The sequence below is a fragment of the Nerophis lumbriciformis genome, linkage group LG14, assembly GCF_033978685.3.
Source record: "Nerophis lumbriciformis linkage group LG14, RoL_Nlum_v2.1, whole genome shotgun sequence".
NCBI classification, from domain to species: domain Eukaryota; kingdom Metazoa; phylum Chordata; class Actinopteri; order Syngnathiformes; family Syngnathidae; genus Nerophis; species Nerophis lumbriciformis.
In genome coordinates this window covers 21,710,982-21,738,417 of record NC_084561.2, presented here as the reverse complement: position 1 = coordinate 21,738,417, position 27,436 = coordinate 21,710,982, and the positions used below count along the sequence as shown (strand labels likewise).

General features: G+C 39.3%; 1 protein-coding gene across 1 annotated transcript in view; it reads left to right on the top strand.

Moving 5' to 3' along the window:
• Positions 1 to 27,436, top strand: part of LOC133616493 (occludin) — a 38,272-nt gene that overhangs the window by 9,682 nt on the left and 1,154 nt on the right. The window contains exons 2-9 of the mRNA XM_061975838.2: positions 180 to 765; positions 1,880 to 2,071; positions 2,272 to 2,439; positions 12,684 to 12,847; positions 15,982 to 16,200; positions 19,287 to 19,458; positions 19,652 to 19,693; positions 21,500 to 23,879. Of these exons, the coding sequence (XP_061831822.2) occupies positions 199 to 765; positions 1,880 to 2,071; positions 2,272 to 2,439; positions 12,684 to 12,847; positions 15,982 to 16,200; positions 19,287 to 19,458; positions 19,652 to 19,693; positions 21,500 to 21,601 (1,626 nt within the window). The 5' untranslated portion in view covers positions 180 to 198 and the 3' untranslated portion in view covers positions 21,602 to 23,879. The remainder of the gene's footprint in view (positions 1 to 179; positions 766 to 1,879; positions 2,072 to 2,271; positions 2,440 to 12,683; positions 12,848 to 15,981; positions 16,201 to 19,286; positions 19,459 to 19,651; positions 19,694 to 21,499; positions 23,880 to 27,436) is intronic.

Below are 27,436 nucleotides of genomic sequence, written 5' to 3'. Positions count from 1 at the left end.
AATAGCTAAGATTTTGTCAACTAACCACAGTCCTTGGAATAAGTCAATTATTTACACTGTTGTCGTTACGTCAGTGACGCCCATATTTCCCGTATCACCTCGTACCATAACTCATATCAGGAATGTGCTCCCGCTGTACAGTTTATTTTCAGAGTCTGATTTGTCTCTGACATTGACAGGTCTTGACATTCGTCAGAGATGTTTGACAAGCAGCCCTACGATAGTCCGCCAGTCTACACCCCACCTTCCAACAACGGTTTTGGAGCACCAGGGAGCTTCAATACTCCCCTCAGTGACTACAATGCCTACCCTCCTCCGCCTGGATCCTACTACATCGAGGATAAGCCGCAGCACTTCTACAAATGGGTGTCACCTCCTGGGATCATCAAGGCCATGATGGCTGTCGTCATTGTGCTGTGCCTGGCCATATTTGCTTGTGTGGCCTCCACTCTCATGTGGGACATGCAGTATAGTGGGTATGGAAATGGCTACTATGGATCCGGGGCTGGCTACGGTAGTGGATATGGCATGGGAGGAAGCTACGGAACAGGATACGGTGGATATGGCAATTATGGGGGCTATGGTAACTACGGCTCCTATATTTCCCCCTACTCGGCCAAAACTGCAATGATCGCCATGGCAGCCATTAACTTCATCGGTTCACTGGCTTTCTTCATCGCCAGTTTCTCTAAATCCGCCGCAATCCGCAGCAGGAAGTACTTTCTGGCACTTCTGATAGCGAGTGTCATCATGGCTGTCCTGCAGGTAAGACACTGTAGCTACCTCTATTTGTTCAATTCCAAATGTTCTGCCTAAACTGCCTGCTCTGAGTTACCGTACACCAGGGGTCTCAAACTTAATTTACCTGGGGGCCACTAGAGGTAGAGGTTGGGGACTTGTTAACTAATTCTACCAGCATCTATAGTGACCCTGAGCTACGGTAGGCCTAAAGACCATTATAGATCTAACATTTTTGGTGAAAATTGTATGTTTTGACACTGTTGAGTTTTCCAGGAGATGGTCCGACACCATTTAGCTTGCTTAAAGGGAGCTGCTCTTTTTGTTGCTCAACTTGTTTGTTGGGCTGTAGGTGTGCTCAAAAAAAACGATTCACATCCGACTTTTATTTATTCTGATTCTAAAACGATTCATAACTTTTGAGAGTCGATTTGAGAAAAAAAAGTTTTTTAAATATTTGACTGTTGGATTGAAAACATTAAACAACTATTAGTGATATTGTCATTATTATTATTGATACTGTTGCTGTAGTTAATTGTATTTTATTTGAATTTTATTTAATAAATATTGATTTGTAAGTCTTCTCAATTGCTTCGTATATTTTGTAAAACTGGTATTGGGTTGCAGTTGAGTTTGTTCTATTTTCTTTTATTAAATTGATTAACATTATGTGATTTTTGTAAATAAAATTTTAAAAATACATTCTCAAAATACGTTTTTTAGGCCAACACTCCGCGTATAAGTCGTACGTCCCAAGAATTGGATTCAACTCAAAGATTCTCACCCCTATTGTGCTGTATTTTTTGTGTTTGCGCTGTTATTGGAGCCAGTGTTCAATGGGATTTTACAATTGCCACAATATTTTAACTATTAGCCATCCAGGGTTCGTGGGCCGTAATCACACTAAAGTACACAAACTATGAAGTTAAGTAGACGGCCACAAAGTATGGGACTGTAGGCAGCAAATGGCCCACAGGCCACAAGACCCCTGCTGTACACATTCTTTTGTGTCAAATTCTGACGTGTCACATCATGACATATACCAGTGTATGTTCGGAAGCTTTGTGTAATGTCAATGTTTGAGACCAGTACATGAATAATACACCAACAGTCAACTAATGGTCAACTCTTTGTGTTCCAGGGCATCATAAACATTGTGTATATAGTTGGAGTAAACCCCAATGCACAGGGTTCGTCCAATATGATATACAATCCCATGCTGATGATGTGCCAGAGTCTCTATCAGACGGGCTACTCTCAGATGGGAGGGGTGGGAGGCTTCCCATTACAGAACCCATACCTCTACCATTACTGCTTTGTGGACCCTCAAGAGGTTTGTGGTTTTTACGTAATATTATCTGAGCAAATTAAATTGGATTCATTCATCAGTTATCTGGAGTTATCAACAGTTAAAATATTTTGTGGTACGCAGAGACACAAATTGTGTACTTTTTGATCCAGGACAAACTGTCTTCATGGTACATTTAATCTTTGAGAATGTCTGATTTCACTCCTGTGTCACTGATTTTGTAGGGAGTTGCCATGGTGTGTGGATTCCTGATTGTAATCGCCTTGGCAGTTGCCGCTTTTTTTGCACACAAAACAAGAGGGAAGATCTGGCGCTACGGCAAACCCAACATCTTCTGGGAGCAGCCTCTTGTTGGTGGGAAGGCATCAGAGGGCAGAGACGTAGAGGATTGGGTAAGAGACAACAGCATGGCGGTCAAAGTTACATAACATTTCACAAAGACAAATCACACTTGACCCTGAGTTTTTAGTTGCTCTGTCTGCAGTTTAGGAAACAAGGGCAGGGTTTTTTAATCCAGCCTTGGAGAAGTTGATGAAATATTTGATTACTTGTTTTTGTTCTGACTTGAGTGATAGACATAATGCTTCCAAATGTGAAGCCAAATTTTCTATTCTCCTTTACAATGTAAAATAGGTGAATATGTCTGTCATGGGTTATGTAGTCATCCATTCCAGGTCGTCATCAGTTATAAAGATAAGTTAGTTGATTGGGAGTTAGAGAGTAGCAAATAGCAACGATCTGAGACTCACACAAAACATTACTTTTCATACTTTAGGTTTGTGATTCTAAATGTAGATTGTTGTTACCACATTACGTTTCCTCTGACGGAGTGACTTTGTTCAGTGTCATGGCTGATAGCAGTCATTGAATGTTTGCTCATGGTCTACTACCTGGTTTCACTCTGAGTAATCATTAACGTCATGAGAAGATAGTAAGCAAACAGGTGGTTTCTACAGACTCCAGCTTGACTCAGGTTTATAAACATCAACATAAGAGACTTTTACCTGAACGTACTGTAGAGTTGATGATTGACTTGATCTGACACTCAAATGTGTTTTATTTTCTTTATTTATTTTAATAACAATGTCCGCTAAGACAGGCACTACAGCTCAGGTCTAAAATGGTACTGATTACAAGTTTATAAAGTTCCTGCTTCTCTGTAGTTGACAAAAACTGCAAGAAAAGTCATTGTTCTCTTATTTCCTCAATTCATTACAATATCCTGGATAATATAGTTTACTCCAGTATTTAGGGCTTTGCTTTCCATCATTATGACAATGTATTAACAATGCAACAATATGAAAATGTCATATCACGGTAATTGTGACCAAAATGATCACTGTTATCATTATTATCGCGGTATTGTAGAATGTACTCAAAAAGTACTTATACACACACATTTAAATCTTTTGACCAAATCTTTAGAAAAGCCACTATTTTGCATGTTTTGTATTTCTTATGCTTCACTCATAGTGTTAGTCTTAGCCAATAAAACAGATAAAATACTAAGCTTGTATTGTTTTAAATATTGGTTTGTAATTCAAGATTTATTTAAATGAAAAGTACATTTAAAAAAAATAGGATTGTAATTCTTATTTATTGAGACCCCAAGAGGGACAAGCAGTAGAAAACGGATGGATGGATTTTTGCCGGCCGTTGTGGCGTCTTACTTTGTTCAGCAGTCCTTGAACGCCCCGTAAAGCCACCTCGGTCTCGTATTCATAGGTTTAACTTAAGCTGTAAAAGACAGTTTATTGACACTTGGACTCCACAGTGTGCACTGTGCACTATTGCTTACTTATCATTTAATTAGGAATCTTAACATTCACATCTCACATTTTAGTTATTGTTACTTGTTATTTATCATGCAGGTGTGGTTAGAGATGTAACGATATAAAAACTTCATAACATGGTTATTGTGACTACCATTATCATGGTTATCATTATTATCACGGCTTTGTTGCATGTGCTCAAAAATCCCTTATAAACACACTAAAATCTTTTAACCAAGTTTTATTTTAAAACATTTTAATAAAATAAATAGACACACAATATGCTTTTTTGGCAGACAAAACATTAAATATTGTTCAGTGTTGCAAGTCTGGTTTTGAGACATCACTTATATTCACTTCCTTTAGTAGACACTGTCTTATTCCTATATACCGTACTATAGATCTTGTGTAGGTTCATTGTGCACAATTGAATAGCTTAGGTGCTCAGACAGTAAGGTGTTTATATAAGTTTATATTGGTTAACAGTAGGTTAGGTTGTATTTTTGCCTCTTCGTTCACTTTGCGTAAAGAATGCACTACTGACCTGATAGGTCCGAAAGTGAAAGAGATGATACAGTGTTATATGCTCACAAATGTTATCTGGTGGTTTTCAGGAATGTACATCTCTTTGTGATGCACGATTTGATTCGCACCTCGATCAATGGGTTACAGTGTGATTCAAAACGATTTATTTATAAAACAGAACAATTCGGCGCAATTCGATTTAGTAAATGAACGATTCAATTTAATGTATGAACGATTCAATAAGATTCGATATGGTTTATGAACAATTCCATTTCTGTGGGTAAAACTTGTTGATGGACACATTTTTTCTCACAGATCAAAAGAACATAAGCATTCCTTCCTGTGCATATGCTCCTCCTCATGTTAAAGGATAAATAGTTGAGACTAGGGATGTCCCGATCCGATATTTGGATCGGATCGGCCGCCGATATTTGCAAAAAAATGCGTATCGGCAAGGCATGGGAAAATGCCGATCCAGATCCAGTTTTAAAAAAACTCCGGTCCGTGTTTTCCAACGCACTGATTTAAATAATACATTCCACTTTTCTGCTGCTCCCTGATTTCCATTCCGCATTTTCCAGCACACCTTCTACACACATGGATTCTCACGCAGTTGCTTTTAGCTGCTGGCATTACACGACAGGCTCTTCTCACTCTTTCCTGTCTCTCCTTCTCACAGACAGCAAGCGCACCTTCTTACACACGTCACATGTCACGACACACGTCACGTCATACGTCACATACGTATACGCAGAGAGGTAGCAGCATGGCTAACGTTAGCTATGGTGCTAGCGCAGCCGTGCGCGCCTGTGCAATTGCTATGGCGTCACATTAGTGCCAAAAATCCGAGCGCATAAAAACTGTTATCGCGCGCTGATTCTCCACTTCGTGCGCGCGTGGTGCCTTTTTGCGCGTGCGCCGTCTCGGTCTGTGCGCTGTCATGTTTCGTTTTGGCACTTTGGGGGCGGGTATGCTTAGACGGCCCCTTCTTTCTGATTGGTCAGGGGAAAAACGCTCAGAGCCAATCAGAAGTATAGCAGGGCGGGTCATCGTCAATATGTATCAAGATTTACGGAGGAAGAAGTGGATAAAAAAATGTCGCGCGCTGATGAAGGTTATTTCATACCACATAAGCACAATACAGGGTAATACAAAATATGACCCAAATAAATAATAAGACAACAAACACCATAATCACATCTCTCAGCCAGAACTGGTCCACCAGCAATAACATCCAACCATAACATTATTTTATCATTTCACTTCTTCTTGAACATTTGTTTTCTAATTTATGGAATTTCTTTTGATTCAGCCATAAAAGTAATGAAATAATCTTTGAATTTTGTTTTTAAAATGTTAAAAATATCCTTTTAATAATGTATTCTGAAACAGTTTAAAATAATCAGAGAACTGACTAACACTGACCCTACACAACTATGTTGCACAATTAAGTCTTTTTTTTTTTTAAAGCGAAAGAGGTAATTTCAACAGGTACAGCATCCTATGTCATATCTACATGTAATAAGATTTGTAACAAGGTAAACCGTTTGTAAATTGGTCGAAAATCGAACAAGTTATGGTAATGTAATTTGTACATGTACCATTGACATCAATGTAATGATTGAGGCTAGCTGTCCGAGGTAAGATGGCTACAACGTTGCTACGCTGGAGAATCATTGGTCATATGAAAAATGCTCAGAGCCAATCAGAAAGGAGGGGCCGTCTAAGCATACCCGCCCCCAAAGTGCCAAAAAGAAACATGACAGCACGAGGAGAGATGCCAGGAGTACACAGAGAGCGCACAGACCGAGACGGCGCGCGCGCAGAAAGGCACCACACGCAAAAAGGCACCACGCGCGCGCAAAAGGGTGTCGCGCGCGCGCACGAACTGGAGAATCAGAGCGCGATAACAGTTTTTATGCGCTTGGATTTTTGGCATTAATGTAACACCATAAATTGCGCACTGCTCAAACGTCCTCTGCGCACGGCAAATCTATGCCACGCACAAAATCAAAAAAAAAAAAAAGCGCACAACAATTTTCGACACACGGACACGACAGAGAAAACAGTTTTCATCATCATTGTTCAAATATTGTAACGTCTGTCGAGACGCTTATCTCCATTCGGTGCCACACGTCCACACCATCAAAATGCCGAGGCAAACATTTCCACATCAACACCGTATGAAAAAATTAGTGATTTTTTTAGTTGTGATTTCCTTCTCTGCATGAAAGTTTAAAAGTAGCATATATTAATGCAGTATGAAGAAGAATGTTTTAATGTAGACACATAGAATCATCATACTGCTGTGATTATATGCATCAAGTGTTCATTCAAGGCTAAGGCAAAATATGGAGATATATATCGTGTATCGCAATATGGCCTTAAAATATCACAATATTAAAAAAAGGCCATATCGCCCAGCCCTAGTTTCAATGATGCCATTTTTGTTTGTCATGTATAATTTTGTCTATTTTGTGTTTATCCTTGAATAAACATGTCAGTTTCTTGTTACCAACCATTGCGTATTATTCAAACTCCCCTAATTCAGCTGGCTAGTTGTTATCAAGAGTACTAAAACCCTTATCAACATGATTCTGACAACTAAGTAGGCTAAATAACTTTAAACTTTAATACATGCTCGGATAGGCCAGTATCGGTATCGGTCAGTATCGGTATCGGATCGGAAGTGCAAAAACAATATCGGTATCGGATCGGAAGTGCAAAAACCTGGATCGGGACATCCCTAGTTGAGACCTTGGCACAAAGTGCTCAGACTAGATCTGTCCAAGCTAAGTCCATGAGCATGAACTAATGAAAACTACTCGGATGAGAGGACAAGCGTTTACTAAGACAACTGATCAGTTGAATGCCATGAGAATAACAATAACCCGATGAATGAGGACACTCATAGAAATTACATATTTCAGAATTTTCTGATTTTTAAAACAACAAAGATGGTAAAGTAAAAAGGCAAACACACGTCATATGTCAAATATATTTATTTTCCAAGAGTCAAGCCAGTGTCGTCACAGACGACATGGCTTGAATGGGTGGCGGGACTTAGTAGCATGTTTTTCCCGGTTTTTATCAAAATATAGCTATAGATGTCAACATTGTGTATGTGCTGAAAGCTCCATTTATGACTGTTGCCTTTGGTAAAATCTTAACTCTTTTAGGTTTTGCTCGCATTCATTGTTGTAACTACCATTGAGGTCATGTTCTCTGTATTTTTTTTAGGTGACAAAAGGATGATAATATGACTGACTGTGAATGTATTTTGTGTAGGACATTATGTACGCTGTCCAACACCATGCGGTAGATCATCCTCTCTCAATATACGATCTTTGGTCATGCACAGCCCGCTACAACTCCAATAACGTTACGCAAAAAAGTCCACTTTTACTTAAGATCATCACTGTGTGAGAACATTTTAACAAGAAATGGGCAACAAATTATGTTAGTATCTGCTTTTAAATATTTAGGATTTTTAATTGATGACCACTTGAGTTTTAAGGAGCACATTCAGTATGTTGTAAAAAAACTGAAACTTTTACTGGGATTTTATTATAGAAACAAGTCTTGCTTTTCTTTTACTGTGAAACAGAAATTGGTGGAAACAACCTTTTTACCTGTTATTGACTATGGAGATGTGTTGTACATGAATGCTACTGCTGCTTGTCTCCACAAGCTGGATAGTGTGTACCACGGGGCACTGAGATTCATCACCAACTGCGCTCCCCTTACTCACCATTGTGTGTTATACTCAATGGTTAACTGGACATCTTTATGTGCTCGACGCCTCAATCATTGGTATGTTTTCATCTACAAAACCATTCTGGGTATCACTCCATCTTATCTGTCTTGTCTTTTAACAAAGAAACAAGGAAGTCACAATCTTCGTTCAATGAATGTTCTGCAATTTGTCGTCCCCAAAGTAAGAACTGAACTGGGCAAGAAAGCATTTAGGTTTTCAGCACCGAAGGCTTGGAATAACCTACAATCGAACATTAAACTTCAAACCCTAGTTACGTTGAATGAGTTTAAAGCTTCTGTGAAAGGATTGCAGTCTACCTTGTCTGTATGCACATGTGTCATGTGAGCAAGTTTTAATGTTGTAAATGTGATGTTTTATGTATTTGTTTACTGTTTTTAATGTAACCTTGCTGCTGCCCTCTTGGCCAGGTCTCCCTTGGAAAAGAGATCTTTGATCTCAATGGGATTTTACCTGGTTAAATAAAGGCTAATAATAATAATAATAATAACTTTATTAAATTATCGTATCTGAAATGTGCTGTCAACATAATGTTAACATTAAATCATACTGATGTAACTGATGTTGGCTTGACCACCACGCCTATTTAATGAGCGGGACGCGAGCCGGACCTGACGCCAGTAAAATCCAAGCAATATATGTGTATTGACTCCCTAAGTTTATTACCGCTTGTTAAGAAAGCGTCAGAGTGAATCTCCAACTGTCTTTCCTTCTCCACTCCCGGGCATTTCAATATCATACCTACAGCACGATCGCAAAAGCCACAATAAATACAAACAACACGACAGAATGATAAAGCCGCAACACAAATTTAAACCACTGAAGACGCGGCCGACACAATGGAAGTGACAGCGGTGCAAGTTGACGAGACGCACTGACTCCCGGAACACAAGGAGAACTCATTTTATGAGAAACAAATGAATACATGAGATCGATCAATGAGGCTATGGTAATTAGGAAGCGAGTGACCAACGCCTTTAACAGGAATGAGCTTCCCCTTCCGCACACCTGGGACGCTGTCTGTCATCGGTGATGCAATGGCAGAGAGGAGATACTGTATGACTGGGTTGAGAAAATTTATTTAGCAGGTAGATCTACTGTTAAAATGTTGCTTACTTTATTTTTATTGAAAATAGCTTGAAGGTTGCAAATGTGAGCAGAAAATGTTTCCTCTTAAAGTGCAAGCTTAAGTGTTGGTTGCACTTTATTCAAATAAGATGTGAATGCACTAGCCATTAATTGTTGTTCACTTGCTTGTTTGTATCCATAATTAATTTATACATAATTCCCTTACAATAAATAACAGGAATATAGGAAACTTCATCTGCAGTGTCCAGTATCCACTATTTCCCAGTCACACTGCATGATTTTTTTTTTGCTAAAAAGTTACTGAATCGATTTCAACTCACTGTATTGTTTCGTATCGTATCGTTTTAGAAAAATGATAGTCCTTAAATCGTATAGGCAACTACAAATATCAAATCAAATCATTGTTAAAATGAATTGTTACACGTCTAGTTTTGAAAATGAAAAATATTAAAATGGCCCCAGCAGGCTTTGATTTTTCAGTGTGCAGCCCTCAGTGTAAAATGTTTGGACACTCCTTATCCATTAGCATGCTTGCTTGCTTGAGCAAGTATGAAGTGAGCAGTATCACCGGTCTGTGAGTTTATCAAAGTGTGGTTATCAATCCCAGTTTTCGATCATTTTAATTTTAAACGAAAATACTAACCATCGGGAGGTTTGCAGCGGTTTATCAATAATACCTTTTATTGTTACATCCCTATGTATGGTTTAATTTTCCTGTATGCCTTTATAATGTCTTACAGTGTTAGTGCACCACAAGGCATAGTAGTGCCACAAAGTGAGTCATCATCGGGCTTGATTTGACATTGGTCTATGTTTGTAGCTGTGCTCAGAGAGACCTGGATTGTTGTGATAACCTCACACTGGCCTCATTATACTCAGCTTGGGCTGCATTGTGTCTGCCTAATGAGGTCATCAATGGTTTTCTGTAGTGTGTCAGCGTGCTAGAAATACTTAAGTACTCATGTATCTGAGCTTTGTTTTTGACTTGTATTAAAGGTTCAAAACAATGTACTGTATTAAGCACAACATCCATCCATCCATTTTCTACTAATTGTCCCTCTCTGGGTTGCTGGGGGTCTGGGGTCTATCCCAGCTGCACTCAGGCGGAGGGCAGGGTACACCCTGGACAAGTCACCGCCTCAACGCAGGCTAAGCACAACATATTATATGCAAACATTTAGGCTGGCTTATATCTGAATTGATGTACATTTATTTATCACTGATAACTTGTATAGTAGTAGTCATTGATAGTATACTGCACAGGTGTCAGTATTTCATCCGGCCTGTATGACGATATTAAAATCAACATACAATAATTAAGAAGAAGTGGTTGGCCTCGGCATCACCCACATTCACCATTTACAACTTTGTGTCCACAAGATAACCACAGCCAACTGGTTCAGTGTGGGATCAGTTCCCAATGACCGTCTCTATTTCTGTCTCTGGAGCCTCTTTCACACATGAATCTCATACTGGCTCCTGCATTTATTTGTCTGTTCATTTCACACAAAACCCAGGATAGTGGGACATTGGTGTAATGCTAGTTAGACTCAGGTGTTTGACATTACCCTCCAGACGTTTTTTCATTGTGGGATGCACACTCACACAAGTTCTGTCCGGTCCTATACTACCATCGTAGCCAGTAAATTGTTAGGTAAACTTTGTCTCCCTCATTCTGTGTTAGTGTTTTCTACACGGAATAGTGACACAATAAAAGGGAGTGAAATAGCCAACTTACAAGCACATTGTGATTTGTGATCCTGTTTTCAACAATCTACTGTAGGTGCATATAAAATAGTTTAATCTAGTCACCTTGCTACCTTTCCTCATAAACTTTCCTTGTTCGCTCTTGATCATTTCCTTACTGTCTTTATAGTTCTCGCTCAACTTCTCCACTTTTGTATTATCTTTTGTGTACCTCCATTCTTGATATTCACAGCTACAGTTGATCACTATGCATTTCCATTGTTATGTTCTTCCTTTACTTCATCAGCAGGCTGAAATAGTACTAGAGGAAATGTTCACTGTTATTGCGATTATATTCATTGTAGAGCTTGTTCTGGTCTGCTCAGTCAGAGGGCATTGTTGGGATTTTTAAACAAGCTGCACCCTTCAAATATGATTCTCCTGCAGCTGCAACTGTACTCCACCTGACTACTTCACAGACTGTTATTTATTATTTTTGGAGGGATAAACCGACATTGCTTCTCCTTTGGCCCTGGGGGGGATTTAGGATTATAGAGTGAATGCTAAATTGATGAAACAGGAACATGGTTTCTTTCGTGGAAGATTGATGCCCATTCATGAAAACGTGTTTCTATGCTCAACGCCGTTTACAGTAAAATTGTAGGCTAACTTAAACATTACGTTACTTAGCAAAAATATTGGCTGAGCTATTTCAAGAACGATTCATTTGGTTTTTGCCCATCTTTTTCTTTGTACACAAAACAAATAAGTAGTACATCAACTTGCAAGCGTAACTGGTTCTGAGAGCAGTGCTACGCTCAAATTGCTTCGCCAAGTTGCCGACATGCTCATGTTTCTAATGATTTATATTTTTATTGATTGAATATCATCCACTTCTGTCCTTCGCATTCAGTTTCTTCCTTCCCATGGTTGGAAAACAAAGTTATGTAAATTTTCAGCTATAAATTAATGCTAGAGAGAGTACAACCAGATATCAATCAATCAATAAATGTTTATTTATATAGCCCTAAATCACAAGTGTCTCAAAGGGCTGCACAAGCCACAATGACATCCTCGGTACAGAGCCCACATAAGATATTTGGGGTGGATTTTACGAGATTCAAAGTGACATTTTTTACAGCAACTAATAGAGTTTCTAGAGTACTAACTCAAGTTTTTGCTGCAACTTAAAGCATAACAATTAGCCGAAAGACAGCTCTCATCTCAAAACACTCTCAAGTTTGGGTACCCCTGTAAAGTGAGTTATAGCTTTCCCACATCTATTTTCATGCAAGAAGATAAAAAAACAAAGCATCAGTGTTAATACTCACACTATAGACAGAACATGTGTGCACAGTCAGCCATCAATGTTGTAAAGTCTCAAAAGGACGCAAGAGAAGTTTATTTAAGTGACATTAATTTACATGACATGATTGTGCTTAAAATACAGTACACATGCAACTAAATACAGTAAACAAATCAAATACATTTGTGGATTTTGTTCCTGTTAGAGTCGGGCTTTGGTTGAGTTCTCCAAACTTGCTCAAGCATATAACTATAATAACAATGAGCTAATGGACAATTCTGCCCAATTACTGTATATGGTTGAGTGATCTCTTAAATGTGTAGCACTAATTACCTAATATTGTAACTGTTTCAGGGGCTGGTTTAGTGTCTTTATTTATCTACTCTGTATACCACTCATGGTTTCTTGAGCAGGATGTCAGTTTGATAAAGTTATGCGTACGTGTTGTTTATGTTGCTCCTTCTGTTTTTCCTTCCCGTGTAGGTGAACAATGTGGAGGAAAACCGCAGTGTTCAGGATGCCCCAACCCTGCTGGTGTCAGAGAAAGGAGGCGGTCAGCTTAATGCTTCAGTGAACAGTGTCATCTCCTACCCCCCAGCCAAGGTGGACAGCAGCTCCTTCAATGGGGACACCTATGACAACAATGAGTAGGTCCATTGCTCAACATCTCTATTCCCACATGTGACCAGTCATGCAAAGTCTACTCTGCTTAAAAAAAACATATTGCCCTACCCAGGGAATGAGCTGTGCGTGTGACCTTTGATCCAATGTGGGATTATCGTTGCCATGTTTTTCCTCTTATGTTTATTGGTTTTTGGTCTGGTGATGTTTTTACAACAGTGTCAGAGTTACAGTGTATGACAAACATACGACGTACTCTGTATAATCATTGTTCTAACTTTACAAGCCAAAAGTTCACAATCCTTATAACATCTTGCATTGTTTGCATACTGCATCTTTTTGTGGAAAAAGTAGTGCCGTCTACGGTGCTGCATTTGGATTCCTTTACAAATCCCTTACATAGCGACAAAATTAGGCATGTTTCCTGTTAGTACTCGCTTCCCCACCACAGGGCTGATAGGCTGACATTAGTATTTGACCTATATTAATACAGATTTTTCATTTTTATAGAGTAACCTTCTTCTAATAATCCCACTTGGGTGTCCACTTTGCACAGAAAAAGACAAACAACATACTACAGTATAGTGTTTCACATTCAGCTATTCGCTAGTCGACATTTTGATTTCACAATTTACCCTTTCTGGATGTCACTTGGCCCACACTTTTGGTATTGTTATTATTATTTATACAGTTGCTTTTATTTATACAGTTGCTTTTATTTATCTTTGGGTTTGTTTGTTTTTACTTTTGAATCTAATAAGTATTGTATTCTTATGTCTTTTCAAATGCTTTGTACATTTATATCCTAAAGTATTGTAAAGCTGACATTAGGTTGGTGTTTATTTTATTAGATTGATTAACATAATGTGATTTTTTTGTTAATAAAAAATTATTATTATTATATTTTTTTTTAAGAGGTTTTTTTAGGCCAACAATGCGCGCGTAAGTCATACGTCAGTGTGGAGCTTTTGTAACCCGGTTTGAAAAGGTTTTATTATAATTTATATACCAAACAATATATTGTGTTTAGAGATGTCAGATAATGGCTTTTTTGCCGATATCCGATATTCGGATATTGTCCAACTCTTAATTACCGATTCCGATATCAACCGATACCGATATATACAGTCGTGGAATTAACACATTATTATGTTGTGATGCCCCGCTAGATGCATTAAACAACATAACAAGGTTTTCCAAAATAAATCAACTCAAGTTATGGAAAAAATTGCCAACATGGCACTGCCATATTTATTATTGAAGTCACAAAGTGCACTATTTTTTTTTAACATACCTCAAAACAGCAGCTTGGAATTTGGTTGGGGGGGGCGGGGATTGAGGTGCGGGGGGGTGTATATTGTAGCGTCCCGGAAGAGTTAGTGCTGGGTATTTTTCTGTTGTGTTTATGTTGTGTTACAGTGCGGATGTTCTCCCGAAATGTGTTTGTCATTCTTGTTTGGTGTGGGTTCACAGTGTGGCGCATATTTGTAACAGTGTTAAAGTTGTTTATACGGCCACCCTCAGTGTGACCTGTATGGCTGTTGACCAAGTATGCTTTGCATTCACTTGTGTGTGTGAAAAGCCGTAGATATTATGTGACTGGGCCGGCACGCAAAGGCAGTGCCTTCAAGGTTTATTGGCGCTCTGTACTTCTCTCTACGTCCGTGTACACAGCAGCGTTTTAAAAAGTCATACATTTTACTTTTTGAAACAGATAGCGATAATTTTGAAACCGATACCGATAATTTCCGATATTACATTTTAAAGCATTTATTGGCCGATAATATCGGCAGTGCGATATTTTCGGACATCTGTAATTGTGTTGAATTGAGAATTGATTCCTAATCGCATGTCCATCACCCCAAAATAATCAGAATCGAATGGAATCATGAGGTGCCCAAAGAATCCCACCACAAGTTGTCATGTGAGCATTTCAGGCAATTTTGTAGGAATAAAAACTAAAAGTCAGGATACACTTTTCGGACATGTTGTAAAGAGAAATAAAAATATGTATATCATGTGATGTATCATATTGTAACTGTCTACATGTTTGAAATAAACTTAAACCATAACCATTGTTAATAGCTGCTCTCTTGTTGGCGTGTTCACTGTTAACATACTAACTGTTAGCATTTTAGCCAATTATTTTGGTATAAAACTAAAGGTCAAGGATATTCTTACATTGATATTCGAAATTGTTATTTGGTGCTACCTTGTTAGCATACTAACTGTTAGCATTTTTGCCAATTCTGTCAGTGCAAAACTTCATACTGAATGCTATTTTGCCAGCATGTTAACTGTTGACATGTTACCTGTTAGCATTTTAGCCAATTCTGTAGGTATAAAACTAAAAGACAAGGATATTGTTACTTAATGCTATTTTGCCAGCGTGTTAACTGTCGACATGCTAACTGTTAGTATTTTAACTAATTCTGTAAGTATAAAACTAAAAGTCAAGGATATTGTTACTTAGTGCTATTTTCCCGATATGTTTACTGTTGACATGCTAACTGTTAGCATTTTAGCCATTTTTTTTGTATAAAACTTAAAGTCGAGGATACTGTTATTTGGCGCCATCTTGCTGGCATGCTCAGTGTTAAAATGCTAAGTGTTAGCATTTAAAATTTTAGCCAATGTTGTAGGTTCAGTAAATAAATTAAAAGTTGTGGATAATTAAAATGACAAACTGTTTGAGGGCGTGCTTGGACACAGTAAATCAAAATAATCGACAGGCAGTTTTCCACCGGTTAAAAGCTCTAAATGTCGGTTTCAATTATTTTTCAATTGATCGCCTAGCCCTAGGTGCAACACTCATTTTACTAGCGTCCTTTAATTTTGAAGGCCGGACATTACCAGCTGCAGGACGTCTTACACTGATGTTACCCGAGTGTTGCCGAGCAGCTCCGAAGGGTTGCGGTTGTTTGGGGTCGTTGTAACGAATGCCAGCTAGCTTAGCTGTGGTCGAGATCGTTATCTTGTTGTCGTGCGGGTTTGAGTGCTGGTCAGGGACTAATTCGATTGGTCAAAATGACGATGATTGTCAAAAATAAAGGTTGCAAGACCGCGCACAATTCACAGGAATTTATATTTAATTCTTGCGTTTACTTTTTATTCTTCCAAAACAACTCCTAAGTCATTCTAATGTCTTGTTGAACAACAGATACTCTGAGCGAACCCCCAGCCGACCATCAGACGTGTTTCTCCATGGTGGGAGGACCAGCTCCAGTCCCTCAGAGGAGACAGGCGGAGGGCGTAAACCTTCTGCCAACAGGGCTAAGCGACGCAGGCGTAACCCCGACATGGATGAGTCCCAGTATGAGACGGAGTACACGACAGGAGGAGAGACTGGCAACGAGCTTGATGCGGCAGAGTGGGAGAGGTGGGTCACACAATAAGCCTCCATCACTGTGCGGCTCACACGCTGTCTGGATTAAAGGTGCAGACCGAGCGTGCATTAAGTGGATTACAGTCAAATTCTGTCGCCTTCTCAAGACCAGTTTTTATTCCTCAGATTTAAATAAACAATTAACCTCTAGTTTTATGTGACAACACATAAAAAATGTGTAAAAATATATTTTAGAATAACCTATAAAAATAGACAAGGTCTGATAAACAAAATGAAAAGGCTGCTTTTCTCATTCTGCGGGGATTAGTTAATCTGGTGAGGCATGCCGTTCAAACTGTTATATTCACGCATGAGGTAACTCGGCCAAAGGTACACACTGTTAAGATTGTTGATTTGCATACAGCAGGAATATTCAACTAAAATGTTTGATGGCCACATTTCCAGAAAGCTTCACTAGTACAAAACCAGCGAAGTTGGCACGTTGTGTAAATCAATCAATCAATCAATCAATGTTTATTTATATAGCCCTAAATCACAAGTGTCTCAAAGGGCTGCACAAGCCACAACGACATCCTCGGTACAGAGCCCACATAAGGGCAAGGAAAAACTCACCCCAGTGGGACGTCGATGTGAATGACTATGAGAAACCTTGGAGAGGACCGCATATGTGGGTAACCCCCCCCTCTAGGGGAGACCGAATGCAATGGATGTTGAGTGGGTCTAACATAATATTGTGAGAGTACAGTCCATAGTGGATCCAACATAACAGTAAGAGTCCAGTCCACAGTGGGGTCAGCAGGAAACCATCCCGGGCGGAGACGGGTCAGCAGCGCAGAGATGTTCCCGACCGATACACAGGCGAGCGGTCCACCCGGCTTGCAGACGCTCTTGGAAGTGTAGAGCGATTTGGCAAAAATACCCGTCTATTTCATGGCTGGCTCACAGCGTGGACACTTCGTGGTCACATACGACCGACAGACGATTCTGAATGTGGATAGATCGGGCCGTTATAGACTGAAAGATGCGTGTACGTTGGACCTCCTCGCTAGCATGGGAATACTTCGCCGGCTACATCCAGCGGCCTTTGAAGCAGCGGAGTTAAGTGCCAGCAGGGACCGTCAACGGACGGCACGTAAGCGGTGTGAGCGGAAGCAGAAGCGGGGATGCCGAGCGGGGCTAACAACAAAGCGAAAGGCTAATCCTCAAAGAAGCGCTAGTCCGGGTGAGAAGTTTGTTAAAATAGAACTAGCCAGCGCCAGGCTGGATAATACCTGCACACATAGCAACTATTTTAGAACAATACACAACTCAAAAAATGTTTTTTCTGTGTCAGAAGTAGACATGCACTCTGCTGAGGTGGCAAGTTATGATGCGTTCGGTTTATCACAACATCAAGCAAACAATCGGAAAATTCCCGTCATATCAATTCCTAGATATGGTCGAAATTATTTAAAGTGCACTACGCATAATAAACGCAACATTATTAATATTGCTACTACGGATAATTTCAACAAAAACTCATCAAAACAGCCCACTACCTATAATATGGACTTTTTAAACATAAGATCATTATCTTCCAAAACGTTATTAGTTAATGAGGTCATTAGAGACAATAATCTTGACGTCGTTGGTCTCGCCGAGACCTGGCTCAAACCAGACGATTTTTTTGCGCTGGGTGAGGCGTCTCCTCCTGGCTATGCGAGAGCGCATATTGCCCGTCCCATTAAAAGGGGTGGGGGAGTTGCACTCATATACAACAAAAACTTTAACCTTACCCCTAACCTAAATAATAAATATAACTCGTTTGAGGTGCTTACTATGAGGTTTGTCACACCGCTGCCTCTCCACCTGGCTGTTATCTACCGCCCCCCAGGGCCCTATTCGGACTTCATCAGTGAATTCTCAGAGTTCGTTGCTGATTTAGTGACGCACGCCGACAATATAATCATAATGGGGGACTTTAATATCCATATGAATAGACTGCAGAGACAAGATACGTTTGAATTTGAAAACGTGTATTTTTTGCAAATATTAGTTCATTTGGAATTTGATGCCTGCAACATGTTTCAAAAAAGCTGGCACAAGTGGCAAAAAAGACTGAGAAAGTTGAGGAATGCTCATCAAACACTTATTTGGAACATCCCACATGCCAAGCCACGTGTTATAACAGCGTGGCTTCATAGTAAAAGAGTGCGGGTACTAGACTGGCCTGCCTGTAGTCCAGACCTGTCTCCCATTGAAAATGTGTGGCGCATTATGAAGCCTAAAATACCACAACGGAGACCCCGGACTTTTGAACAACTTAAGCTGTACATCAAGCAAGAATGGGAAAGAATTCCACCTGAAAAGCTTCAAAAATTGGTCTCCTCAATTCCCAAATGTTTACTGAGAGTTGTTAAAAGGAAAGAGGATGTAACACAGTGGTAAAAATGCCCCTGTGCCAACTTTTTTGCAATGTATTCCTGCCATTAAATTCTAAGGTAATGATTATTTGCAAAGAAAATTACGTTTCTCAGTTCGAACATTAAATATCTTGTCTTTGCAGTGTATTCAATTGAATATAAGTTGAAAAGGATTTGCAAATCGTTGTATTCTGTTTTTAATAACAAATTACAAAACGTGCTAACTTCAGTGGTTTTGGGTTTTGTAGTTTTATTTTGTATATTCCGGGGAACCAGCGTCCTCTACAAAAGACATTTGAGGGTTTTTTTTACCAGAGTTGCAGGAGCGCCTCGGTTATGCAAATCACAAGTTTGGATCTCTGTGTTCTATGTTTGCTATCAAGGTTAAACTGTCAATGCAAGGATCTGCCAGTGTGTTTGCAGTGGTCCAAGTTAATTTATTCAACAGCAGCACTTAAGTGCTTTTAGGAATTTGCTGCAAAAAAATGTAACTCCCAAGTTTTAAACTGAACACAGGGGCTGGTATGGTGTCATTCCCAGGCCAGATTTGGCCCCCGGGCCGCCAGTTGAAGAGCCCTGGCGTAAACTTAAATGAACATCCCAGTGTGACGCGTTTGTTACATTATGCACCTTTTTAAAGACCACCACAAATACGTCCTTTTTGGCATTCATGCTTGTTTTCTCTTAAATTTGGTGATGTTTTGTTTTTCCTCTCAGCATGTACCCCGAGATAACATCTGACGAACAACGTCACGACTACAAGTCTGAGTTTGATGCTGACCTTAGGGAGTACAAGCGCATGTGTGCAGACATGGACGACATCAATGATCAGTTGAACAAACTCAGCAGGCAGTTGGACACACTAGATGAGACCTCTGCTAAATACCAGGTAAAATAGAAAAATATGTTGGTTTTTTTTAGCATTTCTGATATTGACCAAACCAAAGTTATTTCCAGATTTAAAGATAGATTTTATTTTTTTTAAAATGGTCATAGCAAAACACTTGGTTGATTAAAGCGTTTGGTATTCAGCTTGTGTGTAATGCCCTCTTGATTATAACAGAAGGATATTTTCTTTTCAGGGTGTAGCAGAGGAATACAATCACCTGAAAGACCTAAAGCGGGTGTGTATTTATTTGTAATTTTACATTTTGAAAAAGTCGTAAAATAATAACACTGGCATGCCTGAGGATATACTTTTTAGTTAAATTCCAGCCCCTTATCCTAAATTTGTCCCCATTTTTGTCCATCAGCTCTGGGGCCATATTTATCAAACGTCTTAGAGTGCCATTTTACACTTAAGTCCTGAGAATTTGCGAAATTTAGTCCTATTCTCAAACTTAAGAATACAAGCTATTTATCAACTTTCTTAAGTCTAAGAATCACACCTACTCTCCACGATATTTAAGAGACCTTCAGAGGTGTCCTTAGTGGTTAGGAGTTGCCAGCGGGGGATGGCACTGAGGTGAGAGAGACGTGCGCGAACGTCCAGGGAGCGGAAGGATGTCCTGGCTTTGTTTGATGACGAGCAGCTGATCAAACGGTATCATTTAGACAGAGCGGGTATTATTTTTGTCACAGATTTAATAAGGGGTGTCATCTCATCAGCAATATCACGCAGCAGAACTTTCACAGCAGAACTAAAGGTCATCACAATGCTTCGATATCTCGCCACTGGGAAAATGAATTGGAAAGAAAAGGAAACATTTATTTTTGATTCATTGCCAATATTGTTTGTTTGTTTTGTATTATTTTGTAGTTTATTGTCAAAATATACACTCCCATTGTCCACTTAAATATTTCTAAGATATTTTTTTATTCTTAGACAAGGGATTCCCTTCCGTGATTGGTCATTTCTATGGACACAGAAACGACGTCACCTAAAATTCCGTTTACGGCACATAGTAATGTCGTAATTCAGCTCTGAGTGTGACACTTAAGATTCAGTCCTACACTTCGCTGAAAGTGTGAGTAAGACGCTTGATAACTAACTCAGCGAAGAATTTCTTTACTCATAAGTCAACTCTTAGCAGACTTCTTAGGAGTAATTCTAAGACGCTTGATAAATACGGCCCCTGGTTACTAAGATATAATATACTGTACGCCTAACTGTTAGTAGGGGTGTCCCGATACAACTTTTTCACTTCTGATACAATACCAATATTGGAGCCTTGAATATTAATCTGATGTGATATCAGCACGAATTATAGGACATACTTTTATTACTTTGTAGTTTGTAATGTTCTAAAAGGCTTGATGAAGTGAAATTGCCCAGAGAACAATGGTAGGTATGACAAACCTTATGACAGATTTATGCTTTGGAAGTGGAGTGTTATTCGTTTTTTTGGCGACATCCCAATAATTCTTTAAATTGTTGCACGACACAGTAAATTGAATGATGGGGACACGTTTGTTACTGGATACTTTCTAATACACCTCTGTCTTGGATACTTTGTATCTGTAAGTAATATGCAACTATAATTTTAGAAACAAGTTTATATTGACAAATGTCGTCTTTTAGACTGCAGTATTGTTCAATTAAGGACACTCATTACTAGCTTGTGTGCTTAGCTGTCGTGTAGCTGCTAGCTTCTAGTACCTATAGCCTACCATGTTTACGTTTTGTAAATGACCACTAAAATACGAGAAAAGATCAAACTTGTGTTCATTGGAGGACTGTTAACAGCTTTGCACAAGCAAACACGCTGCAAGACTGCTTATATCAGAGATTTTAGCTGCAAGTCGCTATCATCTTTTACTTGTTTCTTGGCTGATATCGGACCAATACCTAATATCGACATCGGATCAGGACACCACTAACTGTTAAACATATAGGACAGATAAGTTAGTGTTCAACTGTACCGTAGGGGGCAGCGTTAGATCAAAATTTTAATTTTTTCCTGTTTAAATGTGTTCTGTGAACTTTTCAGACATCGGAGTACCAGTCTAAGAAGAAAGAGTGTCGCAGGCTGAGACACAAATTGTTCCACATCAAGCGCATGGTGAAGAAATACGACAAGAGCCACTCATAGATCCACGCATCTTGACGCCACACTGCAAACACTACACTCCAAAACGCTTCACTCAGTCTCTGTTATGATTGGACCACAGTAACTGGCTTACTGGGACAATTCCAATTCACACTGGACACACAAGGACATACAGGGAATATACTGGATGTAATAACAATCTAGAATACTACTTTCTCCCCTAATACGGCAAACAGAGGTTGACAGTGGACCGTAGAACAAAGAATAGCAGGAATGTCATTTGGTTGCCTCTCACAAAAACACAGCAGACAGTTTACTGACCTACAACAACTGTACACAGGTTTAGTTTGCGCACACGGTAAACAGTGTGTGCAATCTACAAAATAGCATGTACTATTACTGGGCGTGTTGCGTGCGATTTACTAAGACTGTGTGTGTAATTGTAAAGTGGTGCAGACCGCCTTGTTTAAATGAGGATTTGGCGTGTACTAAACGCAGTATCACCACGGAGACACTCTCATTTACTGCACATTCATGTTATCATGCTCCTACCTGCGGCGTTTTGCTTTGTTTTCAAACATGCAGGAGACATGTAATAATTGTTATGGGCATTTTAAAAGCAGTCTTGCAGTGCATCTACATTAAACAACTTTTTTTTCCCGCTTAGGTTGCGCTCATTGGAGAGAGGCTGCACTTAAAAGACGCAAAAAATGCATACTCAAAGAATATTTTATTCATAAAAGAAACATTTTAATAACATACAGTATATTCATTCTATGTGGAAAAAATGAACGTCATTAAAAAGATATTAAAGGACACCAAAACGCATCAGTGGAAATTGTTTTAATCAGCCCCTTAAGTCCTCTAACAGCTATAAAATTATAAAATTATGTTACTGAATAGACGATATGTCTAATATTTTAAAATCATCCATAATGTTGACACACACAGGACGGAGGATTCTTGTCTGTATGTTCAGCGCGAGCACTGATCCTGCAGCTGTGTGGAACTGTTGGTTTGCATCCCCTTTTGACACGGGCTAAATAAAACGCAAAATAGTGCGTAAAATTGGTCATGAGTGTTAATAAATCAAAATCGCGTGTGCTAAATAATTATATTTGCATTTTTTTCCTTCCAGTATTGTTTGTTTTGATGATCAGAATATATTTTGCGTATTAAAACTGGACTGCACGCCTTATTCTGCTCACTTAACAGTCGCAATCCACTTTGCACACATTTAGTAGATCATCATTTGCGTGTGCTATCAAGTTTGCACATGTTTTAGTACACACAAACCTTTAGTAAATCAGGGCGTAAGTCTCCAGTTGTTCATTGGACACATAATTGTTCACTGGACACAGAGGAAACATCATGGATGTAATGATGATTTAGAATACTACTTTATCCTCCAACAGTTCATGTAAGGCAGCAAACAAAAGTTGACAAGGGATGAAGAACAAAGAATAACAGGACCCTCTCATAAAAAAACAGCAGACATTTGACTGACCTAGAACAACCGCACATAAATTTAGTTTGCAAACTAACTCTCCAATTGGCTCTTATCTCGTCAGATAAGAACAATATTACGTACAGGTTAGCAAGGTTGCTGTGAGCTTCATTTTAACCTTCAAAGTTCCAACTCTTTGTTCTGTGCGCCAGTGTATGTGTCTAACAAGCTCTCTGTCACAACTTTGTACATTTTTTTTTATAACTCCATGCTGAATACCAGCGTGACTAAAAAGGGGACTTTTTATATTTGTATTGTACATATTCTCAACAACTCCTGATTATTCTTTATAAATACTTCAGTAATGATTTTTCATGTTTTGCACTTCAGGAATCAAAGGAACAACATTTCTGTAAGTACTGTATGTATTAGGTTATTCACCTATGATGACATAGACCCAGTGTATTGTTTTCATATGAGTGGTCTTTTGAAATGAGTTCATGCCTATGCAAATTCGGAACAAAAGAGCAATATGACACAAAGTTCCTTCCTGACCAATGAAAATGATTCCATTTTTCGTGAAAGTTTGCATCTGCTTAGTGTAAGATGTTACAATCAAGTGTATATTCTCAAGATTGTTTGACACACTTGTGATCTGTGGTGATAATGTATGTTTTTGAGGAACATGGTTGTCTTCTGACATACTACTGTTGAGCCATTTATTTTTGTAAAGCTAAACTTTATAACTGCCACCGTCTCTGATGTATAAAAATTTGTGAATTAATAAACAATAATTTCTAATTCTTTAAAGAGTCAACACAGTGTATGGAATCGCTCATTGAAGTCAGTCTGGACCGTTACCGCCCTCTGGTGGTGAGTACTCATTACTTAATAATCAATACATACAATGGAGCCACTAGCCATAACAATTTAGATTTTTTACAAAAAACCTGCACCAACAAACACTCAAAGTTTAGTATTTCTAAACATACCAGAAATTGAAATGTATCTATTGAAGATGGGTGTCTGTTACAAATGTAAAGACTAAATCATCATGCTGTACACAAATATACGGTTGGCACACCTATCTTTGGGCAGTTTCGCCCATCTCTCTTTATAGCACCTCTCAAGGACCATCAGGTTGGATGGGAAGCATTGGTTTTCAACCAGGCTGTCTCTGTACATCGCTGCATTTATCTTCCCCTCTATCCTGACCAGTCTCCCAGTTCCTGCCGCTGAAAAACATCCCCACAGCATGATGCTGCCACCACCATGGTTTTCTGTAGGGATGGCATCGGCCTGGTTTCCTCCAAACAAAGGCGCCTGGCAATCAGGCCAAAGAGTTCAGTTTTTTTCTCATCAGACCAGAGAATTTGGTTTCTTATGGTCTGAAAGTCTTTCAGATGCATTTTGGCCACATTTTTTTTACTAAGAAATGGTTTCTATCTGGCCACTCTACCATACAGACCTGATTGGTGGATTGCTGCAGAGATGGTTGTCCTTCTACAAACCCCGTTTCCATATGAGTTGGGAAATTGTGTTGGATGTAAATATAAACGGAATACAATGATTTGCAAATCCTTTTCAACCCATATTCAACTGAATGCACTACAAAGACAAGATATTTGATGTTCAAACTAATAAACGTTTTTTTTTTTTTTGCAAATAATAATTACCGGTAACTTAGAATTTCATGGCTGCAACACGTGCCAAAGTAGTTGAGAAAGGGCATGTTCACCATTGTGTTACATGGCCTTTCCTTTTAACAACACTCTGTAAACGTTTGGGAACGGAGGAGACACATTTTTTAAGCTTCTCAGGTGGAATTCTTTCCCATTCTTGCTTGATGTACAGCTTAAGTTGTTCAACAGTCCGGGGGTCTCCGTTGTGGTATTTTAGGATTCATAATGCGCCACACATTTTCAATGGGAGACAGGTCTGGATTACAGGCAGGCCAGTCTAGTACCCGCACTCTTTTACTATGAAGCCACGTTGATGTAATACGTGGCTTGGCATTGTCTTGCTGAAATAAGCAGGGGCGTCCATGGTAACGTTGCTTAGCTGGCAACAAATGTTGCTCCAAAACCTGTATGTACCTTTCAGCATTAATGGCGCTTTCACAGATGTGTAAGTTACCCATGTCTTGGGCACTAATACACCCCCATACCATCACAGATGCTGGCTTTTCAACTTTGCGCCTATAACAATCCGAATGGTTCTTTTCCTCTTTGGTCCGGAGGAAACGACGTCCACAGTTTCCAAAAACAATTTGAAATGTGGACTCGTCAGACCACAGAACACTTTTCCACTTTGTATCAGTCCATCTTAGATGAGCTCAGGCCCAGCGAAGCCGACGGCGTTTCTGGGTGTTGTTGATAAACAGTTTTCGCCTTGCATAGGAGAGTTTTAACTTGCACTTACAGATGTAGCAACCAACTGTAAGTACTGACAGTGGGTTTCTGAAGTGACCCTGAGCCCATGTGGTGATATCCTTTACACACGGATGTCGCTTGTTGATGCAGTACAGCCTGAGGGATCGAAGGTCACGGGCTTAGCTGCTTACGTGCAGTGATTTCTCCAGATTCTCTGAACCCTTTGATGATATTACGGACCGTAGATGGTGAAATCCTTAAATTCCTTGCAATAGCTGGTTGAGAAAGGTTTTTCTTAAACTGTTCAACAATTTGCTCACGCATTTGTTGACAAAGTGGTGACCCTCGCCCCATCCTTGTTTGTGAATGATTGAGCATTTCATGAAATCTACTTTTATACCCAATCATGGCACCCACCTGTTCCCAATTTGCCTGTTCACCTGTGGGATGTTCCAAATAAGTGTTTGATGAGCATTCCTCAACTTTATCAGTATTTATTGCCACCTTTCCTAACTTCTTTGTCACGTGTTGCTAGCATCAAATTCTAAAGTTAATGATTATTTGCAAAAAAAAAAAAAAAAAAGTTTATCAGTTTGAACATCAAATATGTTGTCTTTGGAGCATATTCAACTGAATATGGGTTGAAAATGATTTGCAAATCATTGTATTCCGTTTTTTTTTTTTACATCTAACACAATTTCCTAACTCATATGGAAACGGGGTTTGTAGAAGGTTCTCCTCTCTCCACGGAGTAATGCTGTAGCTCTGACAGTGACCTTCGGGTTTTTGGTCACCTCCCTGGCTAGACTAAGAAGAATGCAGCAATGTACAGAGACATCCTGGATGAAAACCAACTCTTCCCATCCAACCCGATGGAGCTTGAGAGGTTCTGCAAAGAGGAATGGGCAAAACTGCCCAAAGATAGGTGTGCCACTCTTGTGGCATCGTATTCAAAAAGACTTGAGGCTGTAATTGCTGCCACAGTAGCATCAACAATGTATTGAGCAAAAGTTGTGAATACTTAGGACTGTCGAGTTTTGAGAACAAAATGTAATTTATTCAATTTTGAAACATAGGCTATGTTACATAACAAAATGTGGAAAAAGTGAGCCACTGTAAATACTTTCCGGATGCACTGCACTCTTGTGTAGCCAGAATTAAATATTCCGCAAGAATGACCAGAAGCTTAAGCTATTTCAAATATTTTGATCATTAGATGATCCAAAGCACACTTTTTCTTTGATTCCCCATGTGCTCATCTTTAAGTACAAAACAAGAAGCACACGTTTTTTTGCCTACAACTGGCAAACATTCCTATTTGTTTGTACTTTTTATTTTCTTAATGTACTGTTCATAAAATGTATATACTCTAATCATAGCTTTTGTTTTCCAAATAACCATTAACCCCAACATTTCTGAAAAGCTGCATCATGAAGATTTGTGTACCAATATGCAGTCATTTTAGCAGTGGCGGGCTGTGCGTTTCCCACCTAGGCCTTCAGTGATGTCCTACTTAGTCCGACTTTAATAAACACCCCTCAAAATATCATCCTTTATGTCACCCCCCCAACCCCCCCACCCCCCCACCACCACCCCCACCCCCCGCGACCCCAAAAGGGACAAGCGGTAGAAAATGGATGAATGGATGACCACGGCTGAAGAAATACTATACAGAAACACACTTGTGCACGACTGGACATTTGGAGCACCTCAACAGTGTACAAAACGGGCTATATTTCGGCACATTTAAAAATCAATGAACCCACATCAGCATTTAAAACATACCTGGCGTGGTACTGTCAAAATTAAGATAATTGTAAAGAACATATTAAATGTGGAAAAATAAATAAATAAAATATTTAAACTTTTTCTTTGTGAGTTAAAGTGAGAACCGATGATTTCTCTGCTGTCCGGGTATGGCAAATTACAACTTGTGATTGGATTCTCACTTGGGAGTGACAAGTGAAAATCCAATCGCAGTCCCATTTAGCGTAAGGCTACCTAGATGGGCTACTGTCAACAACTCGCAACTGTCTATCCGGCAGAATTCATACAGCG